This window comes from Biomphalaria glabrata, chromosome 5 (genome assembly GCF_947242115.1).
Source record: "Biomphalaria glabrata chromosome 5, xgBioGlab47.1, whole genome shotgun sequence".
In the NCBI taxonomy this organism is placed as follows: Eukaryota; Metazoa; Mollusca; class Gastropoda; family Planorbidae; genus Biomphalaria; species Biomphalaria glabrata.
Genome location: NC_074715.1, coordinates 26,122,843 through 26,148,313, shown reverse-complemented (window position 1 = coordinate 26,148,313; position 25,471 = coordinate 26,122,843). Strand labels below are relative to the sequence as shown.

The window sequence follows — 25,471 nt, the reverse complement described above, 5'->3', positions numbered from 1 at the left end:
GTCTTTCAATTAAAAAGATTTGTTTACAAAATGGCAACTACTTTTCACGTGAAAGAAAAGTCAGCATGGAAAAGAGTTGTGGTACCACAAGATTTACTCAATACCGAAGAGTTTGATGGATTGATAGATATTCAAGAACTTACTGACTATGAGCTGGTCCAGATCAATAACAATGTAATGAATGTAAACAGCATTTAATAGTTATAGTGTAATCTTATTAATTCTTTTAGTTTTTAAACTCAATTTAATTAAAGTCTAGATCTCTACTAGAAACTCTACTAGACTCTAGATCTAGAACTAGACTTTACTAGACCGTCAAGACCTAGAAGTGTAGAAGTTAAAGAAGTTACTAGATCTAGATTTTAGATCTACTTATTACTAGAGTAGATCTAGAGTAAAGTGCGAAGTTCGAGCAGTCCCGATTTGACAACACTTTTTATTGCTATTTAACTTTTTTTATTGGAATGTTTACCGAATTACTACTCATCTAGATTCTAGATCTACTTATTACTAGATGTGATGTTGCTTGTTCAGGCTGTCTTGAGGTCAACTATGGATGACTGTTGAATTTCAACCAATTACTCTGCAAGCGTTTGGGTGTAATTGTTCGGGTGTATTCCGTGTAGTTGATCAACAATCCAGACAAAACAAACACATTGGTTTTAACTAGTGAAGAGATGTAGTCAACGCTGATGAACAACTTCACATATATTTATTCTAATAAAAGGCCACAGTAAAAGTCTCTGTCACTAAACACGTCATTACCCTCAAGGATTCTATCGCTAACTGATTTTCCGGTCTCTAACCCAACATATCCCAAACGTCACTAGTCCCGTTCAATATGCGTCTTCTATGGTGCGTCGCTAAATAACTAAACTATAAATAAGGTGTCTAACAGATTCCTCCCCCTCCTTGAAAAAAAATATGTCAATATTTTTCCACTAATGTCAAGTCTTACAAGGGCATTTTCAATTTAAGGGGAAGACAACAAACATAAAATCTTGACATCTTCATCTTGGCTTGACAGTTCCTCATGTTCATGTCAATGTTCATAACATTCCAGAATCATCTTCATTAGTAAACAGTTCATCATGAAAGAAAATGTGGCATCTTATGGGCACGTCATACACTCACAAATGTTCTCCACTGGCAGTAATCTGACAAAATACAATATTTCAAAAACAATTATAGACTTTATTTCCACATTCAATAAGTTTTTCCTTACTACCCTTTTATACGCTTTTGTCCATTTTTCTTTTATACTCACCCTTTTCCATCAAACTAACTTTCGTCAATGATATATGAAATGATTCACACAAAAAAAATATCCATACTTACTTTCAAATGCTTAACATCAAATTTACTTATCTCCCTTTTCCATAACATATAAATTGTGCCAATATATTAATATATATTACATAATCAATATAATCATAGTTTATTTACAAAATTATTTCATTTCAATGTCATTCTAGACAATAGATCAGCTACAATATTCACAGATCCACTAATAGCTTTCACTTCAAATTTATATTCCTGTAGTGCTAAGAACCATCTATATACACAACTGTTTTTCATGCTCTTTTGCTGTATATACTGAATAGGTTTATGATCAGTTAATAATATGAATTTCCTTCCTATTAGATAACTCTCTAGCTTAGTAATTACCCATATTACAGCTAAGGCTTCTCGTTCAATGACACTATATTTTTTTTCTGTCTCTGATAATTTTCTACTTACATATAATATAGGATGTAAGTTATCATAGTTCTGCATTAGACAACCACCAATAGCACTACCAGATGCATCAGTTGTGACATAAAATATTTTGTCTTTATCGGGTAGTCTTAATATTAATTCATGACTAAAAACATCTTTAATTCTGTCAATAGCTTTCACACATTCCTCATTACAGACTACTTTTTGAGGTTTTCCTTTTTTAAGTAAGTCATTTAATGGATTCACTATTTCTGCTAAGTTCTTTATAAACTTTCTGTAATAATTTACTATTCCTAATATGCTTTTAATTTGTCTTTTTGTTGTAGGTATTTCAATATTAAGTACTTTCTTTATGTTATCTTCAATAGGGCTAATCATGTTGTTATTTACTTTATGTCCTAAGAAAATTATTTCTTCCAATCCTATTTCTACTTTTTCTGCCTGAATTGTAAGTCCACTTTCTTTTATTATTTTGAACACTTCTTTTACATCTACCAAATGTTCCTCCCAACTATTATTAAAAATACATATGTCATCCAAATAACAAATAACATTTTCTTTGTTTCCAATTATCATGTTCATCATTCTATTAAATGTGGCAGGTGCATTTACTAATCCAAAACTCATATAATTCCATTGAAAAATACCATATGGTGTTACAAATGCTGTGTAAGGTTTTGCATTTTCTGTTAAAGGTATTTGCCAATAACCTTTAGTTAAATCCAATTTAGTAAAAAATTTTGCTCCATTTAATTTATGTAAAATATCCTCTATATTTGGCATTGGATATGGGTCAAATTCTGTGATGTTGTTAAGTTTCCTATAATCAATACATAACCGTATATCTCCATTTTTCTTTTTGGCTATCACAATTGGTGAAGCATAAGGAGATGTTGATGGTTCAATTATACCTGATTCTAGTAGATTGTCTATTTCTTTTTTTACTTTGTCTTGTAAATGTAGCGGTATTCTATATGGCTTAAGCTTGATAGGTTTTGGGTCTGTTACTTTAATGTCATGTTTAATAACATTTGTTTTTCCTGGTATGCTGGAAAAAATTTCTTTGTATTCCTGTATTATTTTAGTTATATCTTTTGACTTTTCCTTAGTTAAATTATTAAGATTAATCTTTTGCCAAGTTTGATTCTCTTTTGTTTCTATTACAGGTATTTCCTTAATATCATTTTCATTGTGATTTTCATTTGTTATTATCATCAAGCATTCTTCTCTTTCTGAAAATGTATTTTCTATTTCTTCCTGAATGTTTTGTATCAACTCATCTTCTCTATCATGATATAGTTTCAAATTATTTATGTGATATGTTTTAATTTTCCCATTTATTTCAATTTGATAATTCACATCATTAATTTGTTTTATCACCTTAAATGGACCTTTCCATTGTTTACCAATTTTATTTTTCAGGTCATTTATTAATATTAATACATTGTTTCCTACTTCTAGTGTTTTCAATTGTCTTTTCTTATTTAGATTCTCATGAGCACTTTGTTTGTACTTCTTATTGTTGTTATATGCTTGAGTCCATATTTCTTTCAATTCTGTTGTGATTGTTGTTTCATTGTCATTATTTAATTTATTCTCATTGCCTATTAGATTTTCTTTAAAAACATCTAATTCATCTCTAGGTTTTCTTCCATGTATTATTTCATATGGTGAAAATTGTGTTGCTTCATGGATGTTGTTTCTATGAGCAAATAGTACATAGTTAATGTAATGATCCCATTTGTTCTGATTATTCTGAATTATTTTTGTTAGTGATCTTTTTAGTGAACCACCATACCGTTCACATAAACCGTTACTCTCTGGGTGGTAAACTGAAGAGTATATGTGTTGTATATTATATTGTTTAGTCCATTTCTTAAATTGTTCTGACTTAAACTGAGATCCCTGATCACTCAATATAATTTTAGGTATACCATGTCATGTAATTACTTTTTGAGTTATGGCATTAATGATATTTTCTGCACTTGTATTTGATAATGAGATTGCTTCTGGGTATCTACTAAACATGTCTATTACTGTTAGAATGTATTTATTATTATTTTCAGTTTGAATTAAAGGACCTATTAAATCAATAGATACTTACCAAAATGGTTCTGTAGGTTCATCCATTTCTTGAATGGGTGCTTTATTCGCTAAGCTTTTGTTAGATCTCTTTTGACATATGTCACATGAGTTTATGTATTTATTGATTGTTGCTTTCATTTTGGGCCAAAATACTTGTTTTGACAAATTCCTATAACATTTCTTTACTCCCCTATGTGCTGCTAAATTATTATCATGTGTCATGATTAAAACATCTTTCCAATATTTCTGTGGTAAGACAAGTTGTTTTATTTTTTTGTTATCATTACTTGTTTGTCTAAATAATATTTTATTCTCTATACAAAATTTCTCCATTGGATTATTATTGTTTTTATCTGATATTCTTGAATATATTTTCCCAATAATATTGTCATTCATTTGTTCTAATGCAAATTTGGGTATTGTTTCTTTTTCACTTTGAGATATTTGTGTTTCAAGACTATTTTGTGTTTCATTTTCTATCTCTCTTTCCTTAACATCTGTATTTTCTATTTGTATTACATTACTGGTTTCTTTTTCTTCATCATTACTTATTACATTTATTGTATTTTCCTGTTTCTCTTCTTGTTTATCCATTGATCTTGTTATTACCATACTTGTTATATTTTGTGTTTCTATGTTTTCATGATTTTGTCTTATGTTTTTGTATTTGTTTTGCCAGTCTTCTAATTCTTTTCTTGAACATTCTTTAACTCCTTTTATGTTTCCTACTAACATATCATATCTCATTTCTGGTATTGCAATGCCATCACAATAACCAGTGAAAAATGGAGTTTCAATGTATACCCTTATAGCTTTAAATTCCCTTACGGTGCCATCTGCTAATTCTACTTTCCTAGTAAACCCTTTATACCAATGGGGTTTGACAAATTTAGTTTTTACTGCCAAAGTGTTACAACCTGAATCCCTGATTAATTCCACCGGAATTCTATCTACAAACCCTGGGTACACTGCAAAATTGTTCCTATTTCCTTCCATGAAATATACCCTATCTGTACCTTTATTTTTGTATTCCCTACTGTAACTTCTATTTCTATAATTTCCCCTGTCATTCCTATCTCTACTCCTATATCTACTGTTATTTTGTTCATTGTATCTATTTCTACTTCCAGACCTACTATTCCCTCTTCTACAGTTAGCTGCTATATGACCTTTTCCTTGACATTTAAAACAGGTTATTTCACTATATTTTCTATTTCCACTATTTGATCTGCTTCTATTTCTACTTCTATCAACATTTTCTTTGGTGTATCCTATTAAATCTACTTTGCTCTTATCCCTATCAGAAAATGGTTTATTTGGATAGGCATTTTTGTATACTCTCATTATCTCTGTTATTTCATCTATAGTTCTTGGGTTTCTTTCTCTAATAAAAGATTGTAATTGAGGATCACATTTATTTACAAAGTTGTCCACTAGAATAAATTTTTTTAATCCCTCATAAGAGTTTATCACTTTTTCTAATTTTACCCACTTATTGAAAAAATTCTTTTCCATATTAATGGTAGTTTGGGGTTCTATTCCTAATGATGGTATATTGTCAAAGTATTTCTTTCTGAAAGTTGTAGCATTATGACCATAGGCATTCAACAACTCTCTTTTCAAAACCTGATAGCTATCATCAATATGATGGTCATGATTTTGGCATATTGTTAGAGCTTGACCATGAACAAAGTCTATCAGTATTTCAGACCATTCTTCTTCTGGCATATTAAATGTAGACATTTTTGCCTCATATCTTTTCAGAAAATCACCAATGTCATCCTTCTGTTCATCAAAACTTTGTATCTTTCTCTTCAGCCATGTTTGCGAATTAGGGTTGTCTCTTTGTGTGGTAATATTATTTGAGTTATTTGTGTTATTTCCTTGTTCAGTTTGAGCTCTGGCTTGTACTGCATCCAATCTCATCTTCTCCATTTTAGCTTCATGCTCTCTAGTTTTTTCTCTCTCTTTGTCTTGCCTTTCTTGGTCCTCTTTTTGCTTCTCATATTCTTCCTTTCTGATCCTTTCTTGTCTTTCCATTTCTTCCCTCACAACTTGCTGTACATAAGCTGCTAAGTCCTTTCCTTTTAACTCCATGGCCTTTCCATCCTGTATAGCTGTTTCCTTAACCTCCTTAAGGTCCACATATGATGATGTAGCCATTGTATTTTATTTTCACCCAAATTTATATATTTTTACTTAGCCTATATTAGTTATGGCTATACTTTAACTTATTTTATATTTAAGTTTTTACAAACTTTTATACAAGTTTTAAGTGTTATGTCTCTATAGATTTAGTAAATGTGTAAATCTTGTCTGAGTTATATTCAAATCTGTATATTAATATCACACAAATTTAAATCTAGTATATTATAGTATATATAATAGTACCATTTAGGTCTACAGTTATCAAGAGCACTATGACTATTAGTATGAATAACTATGATCAATTTTAAAATCTGATGTGACTGAAGTGTCTATAGAGTACTCAGTAGCTTCTAAGACTATCTAGAGTCTAGAGTAGATAAGATAGATCTAATCCAGAAATTATGGTTCTATTTAACCATATGAAACAAATATGTTTATACAATGTCAAATATATCTTTAACAAGATATATATATCTAGAATGTACTACCTTCATTCATCTTGCAATTAATAATAATATTCCAAATTAGAGTCTAGATGATTAAATGTACCAACGAGATGTACAAAAATTTGTGGATCTAAAATTAGCCAGACGACAATGTTTGACTACAATGCCAGTTTCGGCATTATTCTCATGGCAAAATCATATTTGATTTTAACCGCTCAAACTAAAATGTATTTTAGTCTGATTCACAATAAAAGAATCCTACCTGTACTTTCTATCATTAAGTGAAAAAATTACAGATCTAATTAAATTAATAAAAATAAATAATTTAAAATAATATACACAAATGAAATAATTAAATGAGACTATCGCTATGGGTTGGGATATGACAATATGGCACACATTAATAACATCACGAAGTAACCAAGCAACAATGGATATGACGTTTACACAAACAAAAAAATCACTATCCTAAACGTATAATATAGTTTTTCATCTAAATTACGTCTCCTACCCCGACGGGTTTTAAGGCGCACCACCTGAATTTTACTCAGGCTAACGTACCAAATTTAGACAAAATCTATTTCTAAGGGCAATCTAAACATATACTAATAAGAAAAATGGCACTTAGCTTTTGATAAGAAAGATCCCCTTTGTTCGGATTCCCGAATATGATAGATCACAACAAACTCCACTGCCTCTCTTCCAGTTCTGACTCTGTTCTCCGGTGCTACCAGTGGATACAATCCGTGTCGAGTATCCCACGTAATGCCACAGATGTCTTGATATGCCACAGCAAAATGTTTCAGTTTCTTCGACGACTGTTGATGACTGTATGTGTAGTTCCGACGACTTTGTGTACACAGTTACTGACGAATAGGTTAACAGTTCTCCTGGCGACGACTTGATTTGCGTAAACGACTACTGACAAATAACAGTCTCTTGACGGCAACTTGATCTGGACGACTGGCGAATAACGAATTTCTTGACGATGACTTGATCTGGGCTGACGAATAACGACTTTCTTGACGATGACTTGATCTGGGCTGACGAATAACGACTTTGACGATGACTTGATCTGGGCTGACGAATAACGGTTCTCTAAAATAGTTCACAGCTTCTGCTGCTACTCTGGTAGTATGACGAAGTTTGCTGTTGTATGTTGCTTCACTAGACCAAAATGTCCAATGTAGACTAGGTGAGACCAAGGTCACCTCCAACGACGTTCCGTTATACGATTAATGGTTTTCAACAAAATTAAGTGGATGTAGCTGTTTCCACTACTTCAATATCAACAAGTCTAGATATGGTCTAGACCAACGTATAATAAATATATCAATGTCCAGCAACGACAAATACGATTTCACTAACCTTCCAAAGGTTAAATACAGTGACCGTTATAAAAGTGGCAAGCAACCGGTTCAATGAGCAAACTGCTCCACAAGAATCTCTCAAAGGGTAAGACGACAGAGCGATTTAGTTAGCTACCAAACTTGTAGTGCTCACAATACTTCTGACAGCGGGCAAACTGTCCTTCTCAAAACTGACGAGGTAAAACTTGATACTCGATGTGGCTCCTACGACTGTTTTCTCAAGCGAAGAAAAAATATGTCCAACAGGTTCACTAACGATCTCTCACCCGTTATGAATGAACGGTTCCTCTGGTTGTAGGTCGATTCAGCATACGAAGATCAGGCATTGATAATATACTCGTTGAGTAGACCAGACGTTGCGATGATTACGGTCCTGACGAAGGTCACCCTGAGTTAACGGCTCGTTGAACGTACGTTCAAACAGGCGACGACTGCATGTAGATCTAGAACAAAGTCACTCTGCGATGATGCTGTGTTCAGCCGTACTCCGATGAAACTTTATATCTTCGAGTGCACGACCCTCACCTGAGTAAACGTTCAGCTTCGAGGTCCGGTTCAATGTTCGGCTTCGAGGTTCGGGTTCATCCGGGCTTCAGGCGTTGGGGTCGCCACTGTGATGTTGCTTGTTCAGGCTGTCTTGAGGTCAACTATGGATGACTGTTGAATTTCAACCAATTACTCTGCAAGCGTTTGGGTGTAATTGTTCGGGTGTATTCCGTGTAGTTGATCAACAATCCAGACAAAACAAACACATCGGTTTTAACTAGTGAAGAGATGTAGTCAACGCTGATGAACAACTTCACATATATTTATTCTAATAAAAGGCCACAGTAAAAGTCTCTGTCACTAAAGGATTCTATCGCTAACTGATTTTCCGGTCTCTAACCCAACATATCCCAAACGTCACTAGTCCCGTTCAATATGCGTCTTCTATGGTGCGTCGCTAAATAACTAAACTATAAATAAGGTGTCTAACATAGAGTAGATCTAGAGTAAAGTGCGAAGTTCGAGCAGTCCCGATTTGACAAGAGGTTCGAACAGTTCACTTTTTATTGCTATTTAACTTTTTTATTGGAATGTTTACCGAATTACTACTCATCTAGATTCTAGATCTACTTATTACTAGAGTAGATCTAGAGTAAAGTGCGAAGTTCGAGCAGTCCCGATTTGACAAGAGGTTCGAACAGTTCACTTTTTATTGCTATAACTTTTTTATTGGAATGTTTACCGAATTACTACTATATTGCTACTGCGCATGCGCCTTTTTTTTTTCACGTCTGCTACGTTTTGCTTCCTTTTCCTTGACAAGGCAAAGTTCATGTCAAGACAAACTTGAGAGGTATGGAATTATTTTTTTTTATCATACGGTAAACAATGGGAGGGGTCATGGGCTTAGGGCTATTTTTAAATCTGATGACTCATCAACTTAAAGAGAATTCTATATTTGGCACTCACACCCTTAATATTTCCAGACCCAAAAGGAACGCCTATAGACAGTACATGTATTGTTCAGACAGAGGTGTCTCTAACACCAGTCCCACCTATAGCCTACCCAGTTAGTAAAGAGTCATCCGACTCACCATGTACATCACCAGTCATTTGCCATATTTCGACTAATGAAGCTCCGCCAGAAAGCCCTATCTCCAGCCCTCTGGAATTCAATACTCAGCAAATAAATGCTTTGAAAGAACATTCACATTTCATATTTGATGAAATGACAAAATGTGAGTTGTTTTTCACCAGACTTGAAGACCCACAAAACCATAGTTTTCCTGATTCGTATCATGAAACAAAATTTGACAAATTTACCGCTCTGATTCGCGCTGTTGCGCATGCCTTTAGAGAAACCAATGATGCTCAAACTAAAGTTACGCCGCCCAAATCCACTCCACCCAAAGCCACAATATCTTATGACAATATATTCAAACTACCTTCTTTTGTGAAAGGTACTAAGAAAAAAATCAAAGACCACTCCAACATTACCATGGGTAATCAGCGGCGAGGAATTTAGAAATGTATTAAAAAGGAGAATTGATGATAAAGATGAAATAGAAAAAAAGAAAACAGAAAACAAATTAAAAAGAGAGGAAAAGAAAAAGAAACGAGAAGAGGAAAACAAGAAAAATGAAGAAGAAAAGAAAGAGAAAAGAAAATTGACTGAGCAAAAGAAAATCCCAAAAGAAAGAAAAAAACCAAAGGAGCCAAGAAAAAGACAAGTGAAACAATCAAAGCAGGTCAGAGGAACAACTGATGGAAAAGACTGTGGCATAGACAAAAATGAGGATCCGTTGACAAGAAAAGATATGGAGGTAGAATTGGAAAAGGAGGGTAATGTGATGGTCGACGACGTGGGCTATTTCAAGAATGAAAACTGCTTGGGTGTGGCACAAGGGACCGTGGGGACCTCTAGATTCTCTGTGACTCTTGGTGGCACACTATCTGCACTCATGCCAAAGATTTGACTGCTAAAGAGTTGAAAACTTTTAAATTTGTGTGCAGCTGGTGTTTCCCCGGTCTTGCATAGTTACATTGAATTTAGAGGTTCCCTACATTCTGCTATGTATAAAACTTTAAAGTACATAATGTATATACATATTATGAAATGTATAGAAAGACTTTAGATGTAACATAAATGTTTTAAATTAATCTGTACATATCTTTTGTGTATTTTAAAATCTGTTATATATAAATGTGTACATCATCTTTGTAAATAGTTTATTTATTAATTTATTGTAAATACTGGTAGTTATATTTTATATTTCTATAAATAAAATTTAAAAAATAAAAAAAATCTTATGTAAATAAATATGTATATATTTTTATAAATTTGTTGTTTTTTTTAATTTTGTTTTTAATATCTCTAATTTATACCAATAGTGCCAGAAGCTTTAAGATAGTGATATTATACATTTTAAAAAATGGCCACTAGCAAGAACTAAATCATGAGAGAGAATTGAAGACAATATAATTATTGATCAAATATATGCCGTCATTTACACGCCTACGCAATATACTTGTGTCTAACGGGAACTGCTGTCTTAAAAAATACCAAGAATTGACATGACTTCTGTGTTTTCAAAGCAATGCTTTTTTTTCTTTTAATTTTGACTTGGTGTTAATACAATACGCTTCTTATTGTTCTGTCTTCTTTTTAATTGTTAAATATTGTCTATATCTATTCTGAATTATTCTGATATAGAGAATCTAAATTTAACTAGGCCTACAATAAATATCAGCACAGTTTATTACCAAAAATTAATTGACCTTTATTGCCCTTAAGAACCTTGTCATATTAATATAGTAATTAGTCTAGTTCTAGCAGTTAGATTATGAGTCTAATTAATAGACGTATTAGGACTAGATGCTACCGGTATAGCTAGATCTAGCATATTATTTAGCTTCAAAAATAAAAACAAACAAAAACCCAAATCGGAGAGAAAACCCAAGATACAAGATTACAGTCTAAACAATAACAAAGATGGCTGCCCCTTGAACTCCTGCAGAATTACCATAATGATAAATGATAATATAATGATAATAATGATAATCTAAGACAATCTTTTACTTTTAAGTTACAATTTTACAATATATATATAAATAATATATTACTTATATTAGTTATATATAATATAAGTATAAGTATCATATTAATTTTAAAATTATAATCATGACATAAAAGTCTTGATCCTGATTCATTGATTGTCTATCAATATCATCATCATCATGTGGTCATTATTATATGGTATCATGATCATCATGGTCATTATAAAAACTTCCAATGAGACAGCTACCAAATAAATTTAAAAATTGACTTTTTAATTGACCTGTAAAATAGGGGCCTTTGAAAGTTTGATAGGATGTTTTACCGATCTTAGAAGTAGAATAATAACTGTGTCATTTATTTACAATTAATTTACTAATTTATTTTATTTAGTTATTTAGTATGAAATTTGCTAGAGATCTATCAGATAGATCTTCATCTTGGCCTTAATCTAGATAGAAGATACTTGAGATAAATCTATATTTTAACTTAAAAATATGGTTCTAAAGTTTAATACCAGACAGATGGACAATATAGACTCAAATATCTATCATTCTATGTTTAATGAGCTTGAAAAAAGATTTCCAACCTCATCAACTTTAAATTTATCATTGTAGACCTATGACTAGTTCTAGAATGTGGACTTGTTTGGTGGTTCAAACCCTGCCTGCTGCGATCCCCTGTCTTGTGGGGTTTTGGACTAGGATGTAATTATCTTTAGATCTGAAAGGGATATTATATAATATATGTAAAACATATTTTCATTTTACAAACAAACTAGGAAATGTCCCAAAAATTATTATTAATAATTAATATATTTATTATAATTCATTATAAATCGAGACAAAAGTAATTTAATGTAGAATCAAAGAGTTGACTCTTAGCCCTGATCTAGACTGTATCAGTCTTTGGACTTAGAGTTAATTGTTGAACTATTGTGTCAATAGCCCTATAGTCAAAATTCACTTTTTTCTTTCTTTTTTTTTTAGTTGGAGTCTGATGATGAAAGTAACAACAAAAAAGAGAAAAACCTTAAAAGGAAAAAAGCCAAAGAGGAAGCAGCTTTAGAAAATGATACAGAATTTCAGCCCAAGGCTAAGAAGAAAAAGAAAAATAAAAAATCTGCTAAAAATATTTCAGATGCACAAGCCCTTGAAGAGGTAACTACAGATGAACACAGCTGTATTAACAAAAAGATAAAAAAAAGAAAAGATGATACCAGAAAAAAAGAAGCTGACACCACTGTTGAGAAAAATATACAGCTTCCGCCTAAAAGGAAAGAAAAGAAAAGAAAACCAGTGCAAAATATTTCTGAAGATGAAGAGCCTAGTCCTGCTAGTGGATCATTGCAGGAACCTACTACGGGTAAGTGTAAGTCAAGTGAACCACTCACAATATAAATTAACATTGTGAAGAGTTGCATGGAATCACATTAAAAGTTGCTAATGTTTTTATATTTTCTTAAATACTAAGATCCAGCTATTTCTGTTTTCTAAGTTTTTAATGTATCATCATGTCACTAAGAAAACCCCTGATTAGTCCTAACTTCTATCAGTTCAACTACAGAGTCATTACAGATATCAGCTTTACCAGTGATTATTATATCTGAAAGCTTTTATCTGGCGTAATAATATACTTTACACATTTGTTATTATCTTGTTAATATTTTTTTATGAATATATGCATTTTGATTGAAAACAGCTAATTCAATAAGATAATTTGGATGGCATTAATGCTGTTTTTTAATCATAACAAAATGTTTTGTTCCTTGTTGTTCTCTAAATTTCTTATTTATTATTTAGAATTAGATATGTCTCAGTGGGCAAATTTGTATGTGCCAGATGTCATACAACGAGCACTTCAAGAACAAGGTTTTCCAACACCTACCGAAATTCAAAGGATGACTTTACCGACTGCTATCAGAGAGAAAAAAGACATTTTTGGTGCTGCAGAGACGGTAATTCTTTTATCAAATTAGTACTTGATAATAAAACAGAAATATTTAACACTTTTTAAATTCACTAATTATTTTTTTATTAATAGCTAATGTATGTCCCATTGTATTTTTCAGTCAAATTAAACATTTCTGTCATATTGTAGCATGCAGTTTAATTAAAATAAAAGAGATTGTCTGAAAGTCTCTGTTGAAAAGAAAAATTTAATGCTTGTCAAACTTTTGAGGCTTGCCACATAACATGCCTTACCATTATTCCTACTATAGCCACTGATCATGAATAAATTTGAGGGTAGTTTCCAATCATGACCAAAGCCTATGAAAGTCTAAATATAATTTATATTATAGATGTAATTTTTTTTGTTGATAGGAATAAGTCTAAGGACATTGACTCTGTTATCCAAACTTTCTTTTTTTCTTTTTTTTTTGTATTAGGGAAGTGGGAAGACTCTAGCCTTTGGTATTCCAGCTATGACGAGAATACTAGAAGCACTTTCAATACAAAGGAAAAAGGATAAATCTAGCATTGAATGTGATGAAATATCTGAAGAATTAGCTAATAAAGAAGTAAGGACAATATTTTTTATCATTTATAATACATAACATACAACAAACATTTTCTAGCAGGAAATAAACATCAGGTGTTGTTTTTTTATTGGCCTTGATGGCCTATACAAACATTGGTAAAGTTAATAATTTAACCTTTTCAGTGATAAACATAAAAACGATATAATTGTAAGAATTAAAAAAAAAACAACTTAGATCTGAATTTTTATTTAAAATTTGTTTTATATTATTATTTGGTCATCATAATGTTAAAGGTTTTTAACATTCTTGTTCATCATTCATTAATTTCATATAAATGAACAACATCTACTTTCAATGAATATTGTATTGGTATAGTTTAGAGAGTTTACACATAATAAGTGTATGCACTTTATTTAGCAAGAGTAGAAATAGAGAAATAGTCACATGACAGCATTAACTTATAATGTTGCAATATAAGATTACACTAAAGAGTAGAAAAGGTCTTTGGGATTATGAGCAAGAACCATTAGACATTGACTGCTATGTTAATAGAAATGGATTTGAGACAAACGACGATCATTTCATTGTGTAAATAAACATACTGGGAATTCTTCTACCAGTATTATTAAGTATATCCTTTATTGATTGTTATGAATGTGTTCTAACTCATGATTTAATAAGTGAATAATTATAAAGCAAACATCAAGCCAAGTCAAGAATATCAAACAGATAATTACATTCATTTGTTACAATATCTTAAAACATTCTGCTGTTACGTTTTCAGGAGAAGCTGGTAAGCTCTCCACCAATGGCATTAATTTTAGAACCAACCCGTGAATTAGCAGTTCAAGTCAAGAATCACCTTTCTCGGCTTGCAAAATACACAGATATCAAAGTAAGTTTAATTTCCTTGATGATAATTTATGAAGATGTTTGTGTGCATTTATTTGCTTTCTCTATTAGCATGTTTTAAGGTGGTTAATAACATTATAAACATACTTGGAACAATTATTATGTGACATATATTGAAGAGATTTAACTTTTAATAAAAAATGTTATACATTTATGACAGCACAATATAGCTTTCATTAGTTTCCTTTGTGTTAAGTGTACCTTCTTACTTTTATTTAAAATTGAAATTTGGTGTTCTTTTTTAGTTGTTTGTGTGTGTGTGTTTATAAATTGTTTTACATTGTTCTTTACAAATATTTTGGTTAAAAAAGTTTGTACATTAATCTTGAAGTAACTCACTTAATGTATTTCTTTTTAAGCTTGCAACTATTGTTGGTGGCATGTCTATTGAAAAGCAGAGAAGAATTCTGAAGAAACATCCACATATAATAATAGCAACTCCTGGTCGTCTCTGGCAACTTGTTGAAGAGGTAAATATTCTAAATTGGCTTCTTTAATATGATATATATATTATTATCAAGAATTTTGTTTTCTGCTATTTTTTAATACCCTTGGTAAGGGTGAGGGATACCGTCATTAACTATGAACCACTGCTAACTCGTACATCATCTTTCTAAATGTTCTTCTGCTCTGACTACATCTACCTATCACTTTATTCTAGATAAGTTTTGACCTAGTTACATTCATAGTTTCAATATGTTAAAAAAAAAAAACCTCCTTCATCTCCTTCCCCTTGTCTAAAATTTTTTTTTTTTTTGGTCTTGTTTTAATAAAGGGAGATGACCATTTAAGCCAAATTGATAAGATTTTGTGCTTAATTGTGGATGAAGCTGATCGCATGGTGGAAAAAGGACATTATGAAGAACTGACTAAAATAATGGAGCTGCTTAACAAGTAAAGACATTTTACAGATTTTTTTCATTACCATTATATCTTACTACTATTTTTTAAATTCTATTTTTTTAAAACGTTTTTATAAGATAAAATTCTTTTTGTCACAATGAGCAATCTATTTTACTACTTAATGTATTCTCTTATTTATGATACAATTCACAGCAGTCCTAGACGAGTCAAAAACAGGCAAACCTTTGTTATGTCTGCAACATTGACTATGGATGTTGCCATTCCAAAACGTTTAAACAGTAAAAAGAAACACCCAAAGAAGGATTTGGACAAGCTAAGTAAGTAGCCTGTTTGATGCCTCAGAAAAATCATCATAAAGAAAGATATTATATCGATTAATTGCTATTTGTATGCCTTTCTGTAGGAAGTGGGGTTTTTTTTGAGCTCATAAAGAACCTTCTTTTATTATTTATATTTCATGACTTTAATTTTTGTTTCAGAAAGCTTAACAGAGAGAATATGTGCAGGCTTGAAGCCAAAAGTGATTGATTTGACACCTAAAGACAAAGTTGCCCAAACTTTAACGGAAATTAGAGTAAACTGCAATGCTGATGAAAAGGTCATTAATTTTGATTTGGTACCAATGATTCGTTTTTAAAAACTTGTGTCTAATACTACAAACTTTGCAAAAGGGAATAAAAAAGTTCCAATGCTTGATAACTTTTTTTGTGTGTGTGAAGTGAAACAAATTTTCTTATTATATTTCAGGACTACTATCTTTACTACTTTCTCTGTCAGCACCCAGGAAGAACATTAGTGTTTGCAAACAGCAAAGATTGTTTGCGCCGTTTGGTTGCTTTGTTCACACTGCTCAAATGTTCTCCACTTCCTTTGCATGCCGATATGCATCAACGGCAGAGATTGAAAAATCTGGATAAATTTTCAGGTATGAACTCCCTAATAGGCTTTTTTTTTTATTTTGTGTGTTTACTGTTTGTCATACATTGAAATATAATAAACATAATTTCCATGTTTGTTGCTATGCACAGAGTGCAGTCAAGCACTTTTAATAGCTTCTGATGTGGCAGCACGTGGTTTGGACATTCCCAAAGTGGATCATGTAATACATTACCAAGTTCCTAGAACCATGGAGGTAGATTTAAATAGCTATTAACACTAACAATAGATTGATAGAATTTTTTATTTTGTACATATTAAAATATTTGTACTTATCAATAATAATATAATAAGAAATGGTTTAGATTTAAAGATAAGTGATAGGAAATTTTTTTTTTTTTATTTTTCATAAGTTTAATTTTTTTTCTTTCTTTTTTTTTTTTTGGTTTGTTTCAAGAATCTTTAAAGCTCTTGTCATGTTTATTCACAATATGAAAAGAGATAAAGGGCGCTGGGAGGGGTGCATGTTCACATGACACTGGGTGGCAATGTGGATAGTCATAATAGATGTTACACTGGTACCTGGTTGCTGCTAGGCGATGGGGTTCCATGGTTTGTGTCATTGTTGGGGCTCATCTGTGTTTCACCATATTTTCTTCACCTTCTTTTCTCATGGTACATTAATGCTGCTATTATTATATGTTACTTTTAAGCAGTCCTCTTTCAAAATTTTATTATTATTATCTTTCCTATTTTTTCTTTTCTTTTACAGAACTATATTCATAGAAGTGGTAGAACTGCCAGGGCCAGTAACTTGGGTCTTAGTGTGATGTTAGTCGGACCTGAGGATGCTAAAGATTATCGCAAAATAGTGCATGGTGTCAGAAACGGTTCGAGAATAGTTTGAAATGTTTACATTATTTAAGTTTATAGTGTTTTGTTTTTTCAAAGAAAAAAATATTATTTCTTTAAATAAATTGGATCTTTGATATTTTGATTAGTTCTTTTTTTTTTTTTTTTTTTCAATCTTTTCCTCACACCAGGGGAAGAGTTACCCATGATGCCTGTGGAAGTTGATTTGTTTCCTGCTGTCAAAATTAGGGTCAATCTTGCAAGGAATATTGATGTTAAAGAATATAGGTAAATGTTTAGTAATTACAAAATGAATGTTATGTATATTCCAGCAAAATTAAGAACAAAAGAGACCCATAAATGAACACACCTGCACCATTATTTTAGCCATTTTTTGTGTTATTTCCTCTTTCAAATGATCTTGATAAGAATTTTTCACCACTGTACTTAAAGTAGTAGTTAATCCTGACCAAAACAACTGAAATTTAGATTAATTGTGATAAATGTTTATTAAAAGACTGAGAAAAACATATTTGAAGAAAATAAATTTAAGAACTGGAAATTTGCATCAAGTTGCATTGAATATCAAACATATTATTGACCCAGTTATCTCAGTGATAAAATTTATCAGATCTAGGGCTCTTAACCACAGGCATTTCCCAGAAGTAGGCCATAACATGAAGATTTGGAAACAAAGCATTTTGATGTTCGGTACCAAAGTAGTATCTTCTGTTTTAGCATGGGTAAGGTATTTAGAAGAATATTGGATCTCAAGGAAGACATTGTTTTGACCCTTGAAGGACATTGACTGTGACCTTGTTACTAATATTCTAAGAGGAGTGGAAGACAGTCTTGATGTTTTTCATCGGCACTATTACAATGTATGTGCATGTTAAAACTTTTCAAACATAGCTTTCCCATTTCTCCATGCAAAACAGGTTTTGTCATTTTCTTTGCTGAAAGATAAAACTATTTCAGTGAAACGATTGAAAAGTACAAGACTTATTTGGATTTCTTCATTGTGGAATAATTTGATAGCAAATTTTAAGATGCCAAGAACTTGGAACCAGTTTTCAAAACCCTTAGCTCACCATTTAGTGCAGACGCTCATTCAGCTTGAGAGGACCTACCTCCAAGCAAATTATGACCTGAAAGAGAAGTTCCATTGCAGTCAGTTCTTCCTCTGGAGTTTTATGGGTGCTGAAGCTGTATTTAATTAGTTAAAAAAAACTTTGCTGCTAAAATTTCACAATATTTAGGTCCACATTCACTGCGAATAAACATTGTTTTTGTTTGAAAAAGAAATAATTGTAAGCACAGGCCAATTTCAATTGACTGTAATTTGACAACAGTCACAAGAATAACCTCCCCACTAGTAAACTAGTACTGTGAATAGACCTTGTTTTTAATGACTTAACTGTATTAAATTTATCTCTTGTGATATGAAGGGAGAGTAACCCTTGAGGGATTACGGACATGACATGGCCTAGATTGTGCAGATGTGCTAAAAACCCAAAATACCGTTACCAAATACCACATTGTGCACAAATGTAAACAGTTAAATTCTTCATTCACATTAAGTACAATTATACATTTGCGCACGTGCACACAGACACACACACATATACATACACACACATACATACATATATGCAGCCCCCAATTCCAAAATTGTTTTTAATGTGGCCCTCGGTATAAAAAGGTTGCCCACCCCTGGTCTAGACCTATTACAAATTTAATTTAATACATGACTGATCCAAACTAATTGATACAACTATACTTAATATAGCTTTGTTTTTTAATAAAAGTATTTTGTTATATTTTCTTATTTATTATTACAATTTAAACTTTCAATGTGACACTTTATATGATAACCTTTTGTTTCTTACTGTATCATTACTGCACCATACAAACAACTAGGAGTTTTTCTTTTTTTGGCATTATTTCAGATTGAAAAAGAAACGCCTGAGAAATAATTTCTTTACCAAAGCTGCCCAAGAGATGGACATGATTGTTGATGATGATAGACTGTATCTTTTATATTTAGAAATAGAACAGGATTTATTGGGTCTTTATCAGTAATTGATAGCATTCATACAGTTTTCTAGTGTTTTGTTGAAAACTTTATATGCAGCATTTCTATAATTCTAGTTGATATTGTAGCCTGGACCAAAACATCAGATGAGGCATTCTTCAGTGAATATCTATATACTAATATGAGAATCTCTGTTCTGTACTCGTGGAGAAATGGAGATTAAACAAGTGGTTGTTATTTAGGTTTCACATTAAGGAAAACCAATTCCTTGGAAAAAACATAACGATGGTATTTAAAAAAGGGTCTTAACTGAGCTGTGAAAATCACTACAGTCTGCTTAGGAAATGTGAGGGACTGCAAAAATAAAAATATATTCCAGTGGTAAAACTTGTGGAGAAAACAAAAGAAAGAACATAGATTTTATGTCACTTGAAACATATAACTGATACAGTTAGAACAGTTTGTTTGAAAGAAATCATTTATGGACTTAATTGTACACTAACTGTTATGACCATGTGAATTATAGTTTACCCAACATTTCAAATATTATGTCATTCCCAAGTCCATCCAGCTTTAATGGATTGTAGTTTGGGACAAAAATTATTTGGTTGTTGTGCTGTCTACACACTGTTCAGCTGTTGGGAATAGTAACAGGTGAACCCTTACTCTACAGCAGTGTTTCCCAAACTGAACACTTTGCTTATTTTTTAAGAGAGGTACGGGTGGCCTACTAGTTTATTATTCCAGTAGTTTGTGAAACACCTATTCAGGCCTCTGAATTCAGAACACTAGGGCTCCGCATGACACAGTTTGGGAAACAACTGTCTTTACTTGTACTTCTCTAAACCAAAACTAGATTCTGTTTTGTATTGTAGTATTTTTAGATCATTTGTATTCCTTAACTTTGAGCCTTAGCCTGGAAGATTTAGGAGACTCTGTCCAACAAGCCCAAGACAAGCAGCAACTCCAACAGATGAAGGCTCAACTGGAGGCATTTATACGCTGTCCCCTGGCACCTCTGAGAATGTCCAAGTATCCAACCAAATCTGGACAGCTGATACTAAAAAAGTCTCTTAATCTCTTTGACAAAAAGATTAGTAAGAAATAAATTGAATGATTCTTGTTATGTTGTGTATAATTTAGACTAAAGTTATGATTATTGCAATAAAATCTAGACATAAAACTCATGATACACCTTTTGTTTTACTTGTTACTCAAAGTTAAACATTACAAATGTAAAGCTAAGTGCTGAAACAATGAATGATGCATACATGATACACATGTAAAGGTAAGACTAATTACAATATTTAATGAGAGAAAATGGTGAATTAAATGTGACCAAATAATGTAAAAATCATGACCTTGGCACGGACCTCCAACTTAATATCTCCACCTAGCAACACATGACCATTGAGAATCTTTATTGCTAGTGTTCAATAGTACTGCACTGGCCAACTAAAGGTCAATAGTGGCATAAACCAACCAGGCCCTGCCCACGTATCACCAAAATAAGCATAGTTAAATTCACCATTTTCAATCATTAAAAACTTTTACCTAGTTCTGCCATTACAAGTGTGTATTGTATGCATCATTGAAAAGTACAGCTTTGTGTGGTCCATTTCATAGAAATCCCTTGGACACTTTCAATGCTGTACAAGCAGAAAGGGGAAAATTTTGCTTTCAAAACTTTGTTTTTTGGTCTGGAGAAAGTCTTTATGTTTTCATGCTATAAGAATGCTTTTTTTTTTTTATAAACTTTGTTCTGAAACGGCACTTAGTTTTTTGGACACCATAGGTTAAGTCTTCAACAACTTTCTTAGTCTAAATGCTAGTTTAAATTTGTAAAAATGCTCTTCTCTCTTCCAGTTTCATTAGAGCATGAAAAAGTTTGCCTGAATCATTCTGGACTACAAATGATTTAGTAGAATTAGACATGCACACCTGCACTAACACTTGTAAAGCATAAATAATCTTTTTCTTTGAAGGCCTGTAACTTGTGTGAGAATAATATAAAGAGTTAAAGTTAAAACTCAGAATATGAAAAAAAAACACGTAAAATACCGGTATATGACATAATTGTATTTATATTTTCCATATCTTAAAAGGAACAAATAGACTACAATCATTTTGATGATGCAGTTGTAAAGAATACACAATTGATGAACTCTCAATGACAATCATACTTCTCAATATGTTCATGGACAATTTCTTTAAAACTTTTTAGTTCTTAAATATTCTGAACCTTGAATACTTTTGTCACTCAAATGACAAAAAATTTCAATTTTTAAAAGTATTTCAACAACTGCTTTACAAAGATTTTGTTTACACTAATATATAAATATATATATAAACACACACACATACAAATTAAAGCTTATTTCCTGAACATAACAGTAAGACAGAAATGAAAAATTGTATAAATGATATGATCAGTGGAAATCAAATACTCAATGACACATATTGAAATTGACAGAACAGATTGGATAGGGGGAAACTACTCCTAAGAATGAGCAGCAGTACTGGTCACATCATTGCCAACTCTGAGATGCATCATTGCCAATTAGCAAAGAGATAGATAATGGAATGTTCATCAGAAAAAAATATATATATATAAACATAAAGATAATTAAATTCTGTTTTCAAGATCTATGGTGACTAGAAGATAACAGCAAAAAAATAAAATAAAGACAAATTAATAAAACCAATACTGCTTATGGCCCAAAATGTAAAATAAAAACACCTTGCAGCATTACTAAGACTGCAGTTTACAGCTTCTCTACACTAACATAAAAGTCATCTATACACTGAAACAAAAAATTAAGTAGCTAAACAATACATTTTGTTGTTGTTGAGTATTTCATCACATATAAAAAGTCACAACACAAAGGCAGAAAAACTGCAAGGTCAGGGAAACAGGAAACACTAGAGAAGTAACAGTCATAGAAAAGATCACATTGAGCACTGAACAGAAAGTTGATTTGTCAAGATGGTGTTTGCACAAGTTATTATTGCCAGTCCCATAGGTTTATAAAAAAAAAATATACATGTAAAAACAAAATGTGACGAGTTCAGACATCTGAAAAGACTTGATATTTCATTTGAAAAATCATAAAATATCCTTTTGTAAAGTAAACTTTCCCAAAAATTGCTAAATGAGAAAAGTGTAGAGATTTTTAAAAAAATGGTTGAATACTATCTACATTAAAACTATATTTTATTCACAGTAAGAATGTTGTTTTTAAAGTCACATTTATTTTTAATGTAACTATAATTTAAAAAAAAACAGTATTTGATTATATATTTAAATTTAATTATCATTGGTGAAAACAAGAAATAACCACCATTTTATTATTGTATTTGGGGTTAGGGTTTTACTGTTATAGAAGAAAACAGAAACTTTGTTCTCTATTTACATCTTTAACAAAAAACTTGTACGAGAAATTTGTCGATAATCAAGTTGCTCATTAATAGGCTTACTTACAAGGAAATGCAAGGGACACAAGCTCAAAATTAAATGAAACTTGCAAAAGATATATATGTTCCAAAGTAAAATGTATAAGTGTTTAATATAAAATCAGATTAAACAAGATTTGTTTTTACTTAAATTTACTTCAATTAGTCTGTTTAAGCTATCCTTGATCTAATCACTGTGTGGATACATTTCTTAGTATTTATTTGAAGCTTCTCAAGTTGTTTTTTTTTAATTAGCTTGAAAATTTACTAAATGTCTAATTACCTAAAGATATTCAGCAGCACAAACACATTTGTGTTTTATTATTTAAAGTGCATGCCAAACAGGAAATGTTTTGGTAGGTTACAAGTGCTGCCTATCTGTCTCCAACATTGTCCCTGAGAAATTCTTCATGATCTTTTTGTTTTCAAATTTTCATAAAGTGTAACTTTTATTAACTAATAATAAAAGAAATAAACCAATGAATATCTTCTATATTGCTTGAATATAAATAAACATAATTTGAATCATGTTTTTTGTAAAAACTTAAAAAGTAAACCTCAAATGAATAAATGAGCATAGCATTAGACTTTGACTTTACACCTTCACTATAGATAGATGTCAATATTATTTTTTTTTAATGTAGAAAATTAAACACAGTAAGATGCAAAACAAACAGTAGAAGATCACAAATAATATGTATCACCATGAGGTATGTCATTTTTTTATAGTTGTAAAACTTTTTTAAAAAATTATAAAATCAGTAACGCTAATTTGACAGTAAACCAAAGCTTCAGAGTTTGAAGTAAGTAATATACAAAGGAAAAATAAAATATTTTTTTCAAGCAGAAGAAATGCATTGAACATAAGAGCTACTTTCCATATTTGATATGCTTCAATTCAATATGAAATTTAGATAGCAATTGTTTGTTGTCTTATAATGGTGGGGGACAATGGATATAACCAATAGTTTTTACAAGACAGGAGCTGTGCTGTTTTATTTGTCAACTTGTCACTAATTTAACCTACATTTTTATCAGCTAGGTATTTATGTTTCAAGGTAGTGTGGAAACATTTAACCCTTTATCTACAATCAATAATGTGTAGCAATACTAAAGCCTTAGTGCTTATATATAGCACTAAATTTTATTATTTCCAAGATTTTAGCATAATAAGTTCACAAGACAGCAGTCAGCTAGAATGATGTCAATGATTTGATATAAATGTATACTAGGTCATAAATCAATTATGATTTTTAAAATGTTGTAAAAAAAAATTGTTATCACTTCTGCTATAGCAAAAGAATTTAAAATCACAATTTAAAATCAATATTACTCAGTTTTAGAGAAATATATATTAATGCATAAAATATATATAGACCTATAAATACCATACAATCACACAAGCATGCTTACATCAGATAATGTTTCACACATGTAGGCTATGAAAAGACCCTACATGTTTGTCTAGAGCTCAATTCTTGTTTTTTTTTTTTTTTTTTTTTTTTTTTTTTAATAGGAAAAAAAATGCACCAAGTAATAAAAAAAACATAAATATAAAACTACTTTAAAAAAATACTGACTAGTAACATAGATAAAAAATTAGCATACAAGACAGATATGTCTAATATACATCTGGAAAACAAAATTTAAATAAACTTATGTTTTTGGTCTACATACAAGTTGTTTTTTTGGTCATTATGCATTGTCCTATATATATATTATAATCTTTGTATCTCAAATGCGATCTTTCTTTTGATGAAAAAAGCAACTAGTTGTGCTATTTACAGCACTTGTCTATAGACACTTCAATTAAATGTGCATGTGCATCAAACCAGGTTTGGTGAATTCTGTATATTGGCTGTGATTTATTCTGGCTACTTTTATATGCCAGTCACAGTAACTAGAAAGGCTTACATCACTTATATTAAAGAGTCAGTATAAAAAAATGATACAATCATATTACTGCTTGCTCTATTTTGTTTTGTCAAATCAAAACACCATTTAATGTTTTTTGTAAACATTTTCTGCTTTCCAAAACATTGGTGGAAAAAAGCTTTTTTTTTTCTAATGGTCTTGATGATTAAGAAAGTAAAATTTATATTTGGGTCACCGATTGACCCAACGTCGTGTGGATTCCTCCCAATCTGTATTTCCCCCTTCTTCATCATCTGTACGAATAAATGATTCATCATCTGTTTGAAAAAAACTTTCTTCATCTGTTGTGTATCTGCTGCTAGTCATCTCCTGAAATAACATTTTACATTATTCTCAGTCACTGTACAACTATGGTAAAAAAAAAAGTATAATCTTATCTTATCTTATATGATACAGACGCTACTTCAAAAAAAAGATGATTATGTCCTACATGTCATGCATATTAACTAATGACCTAAACTCTGTCAACAACAAGTGTCAAACTTACATGCGTAATTTTTAAAAATAAATTGTCTTTTTTTTTGCCATATTTTTTTTTATAACTTATCTTTACAGGTCATAGAAACTTTGTCATAAGTTAACATGTTTACTCTTATGTATTCTCACTACAGCCAATTTTTGCCCTGACTTGTATTTATTTAAAAAGCTTTTGGTTTTGATATGCATATAGGTAAGTAAAGAAAAAAACAGATTTGAAAAGTAAAATGTTTAGCACATTGTATCAAGCTAAAAGAAATTTGCATAAATTATACA

The 25,471-nt window shown here is 31.1% G+C and overlaps 2 protein-coding genes across 4 annotated transcripts in view; one reads left to right on the top strand and one right to left on the bottom strand.

Moving 5' to 3' along the window:
• Nucleotides 1-17: 17 nt before the first annotated feature.
• Nucleotides 18-20,517, top strand: LOC106061505 (ATP-dependent RNA helicase DDX24-like). 2 transcript variants are annotated; one of them, XM_013219673.2, is made up of 15 exons: nt 18-174; nt 12,299-12,674; nt 13,112-13,266; nt 13,699-13,830; nt 14,576-14,686; nt 15,063-15,173; nt 15,479-15,597; nt 15,760-15,884; nt 16,047-16,165; nt 16,315-16,492; nt 16,596-16,699; nt 17,216-17,333; nt 17,487-17,583; nt 19,245-19,325; nt 20,246-20,517. In XM_013219673.2, exons 1-15 carry the CDS (start codon nt 31-33, stop codon nt 20,436-20,438), a joined length of 2,163 nt encoding a protein of 720 aa, XP_013075127.2. In that variant the 5' UTR covers nt 18-30; the 3' UTR covers nt 20,439-20,517. The 2 variants fall into 2 exon arrangements, with proteins under 2 accessions (XP_013075127.2, XP_055884820.1); XM_056028845.1 differs by having other exon boundaries at nt 18-183.
• Nucleotides 20,518-21,394: 877 nt separating this feature from the next.
• Nucleotides 21,395-25,471, bottom strand: part of LOC106061840 (dystrobrevin beta-like) — a 161,790-nt gene continuing 157,713 nt past the window's right edge. For both annotated transcript variants that reach the window (XM_056028843.1, XM_056028844.1), the window contains one exon: nt 21,395-25,027. In XM_056028843.1, the coding sequence (XP_055884818.1) occupies nt 24,890-25,027 (138 nt within the window). In that variant the 3' untranslated portion in view covers nt 21,395-24,889. The remainder of the gene's footprint in view (nt 25,028-25,471) is intronic.

Bases quoted from the DNA above. Each gene is read 5' to 3' on its own strand.
- LOC106061505 (XM_056028845.1), top strand. From the start codon at position 31: ATGGCAACTACTTTTCACGTGAAAGAAAAGTCAGCATGGAAAAGAGTT. The intron at 14,687-15,062 runs GTAAGTTTAATT...TTTCTTTTTAAG, and splicing joins CAAAATACACAGATATCAAA to CTTGCAACTATTGTTGGTGG. The intron at 15,885-16,046 runs GTAAGTAGCCTG...TTTTTGTTTCAG, and splicing joins GAAGGATTTGGACAAGCTAA to AAAGCTTAACAGAGAGAATA.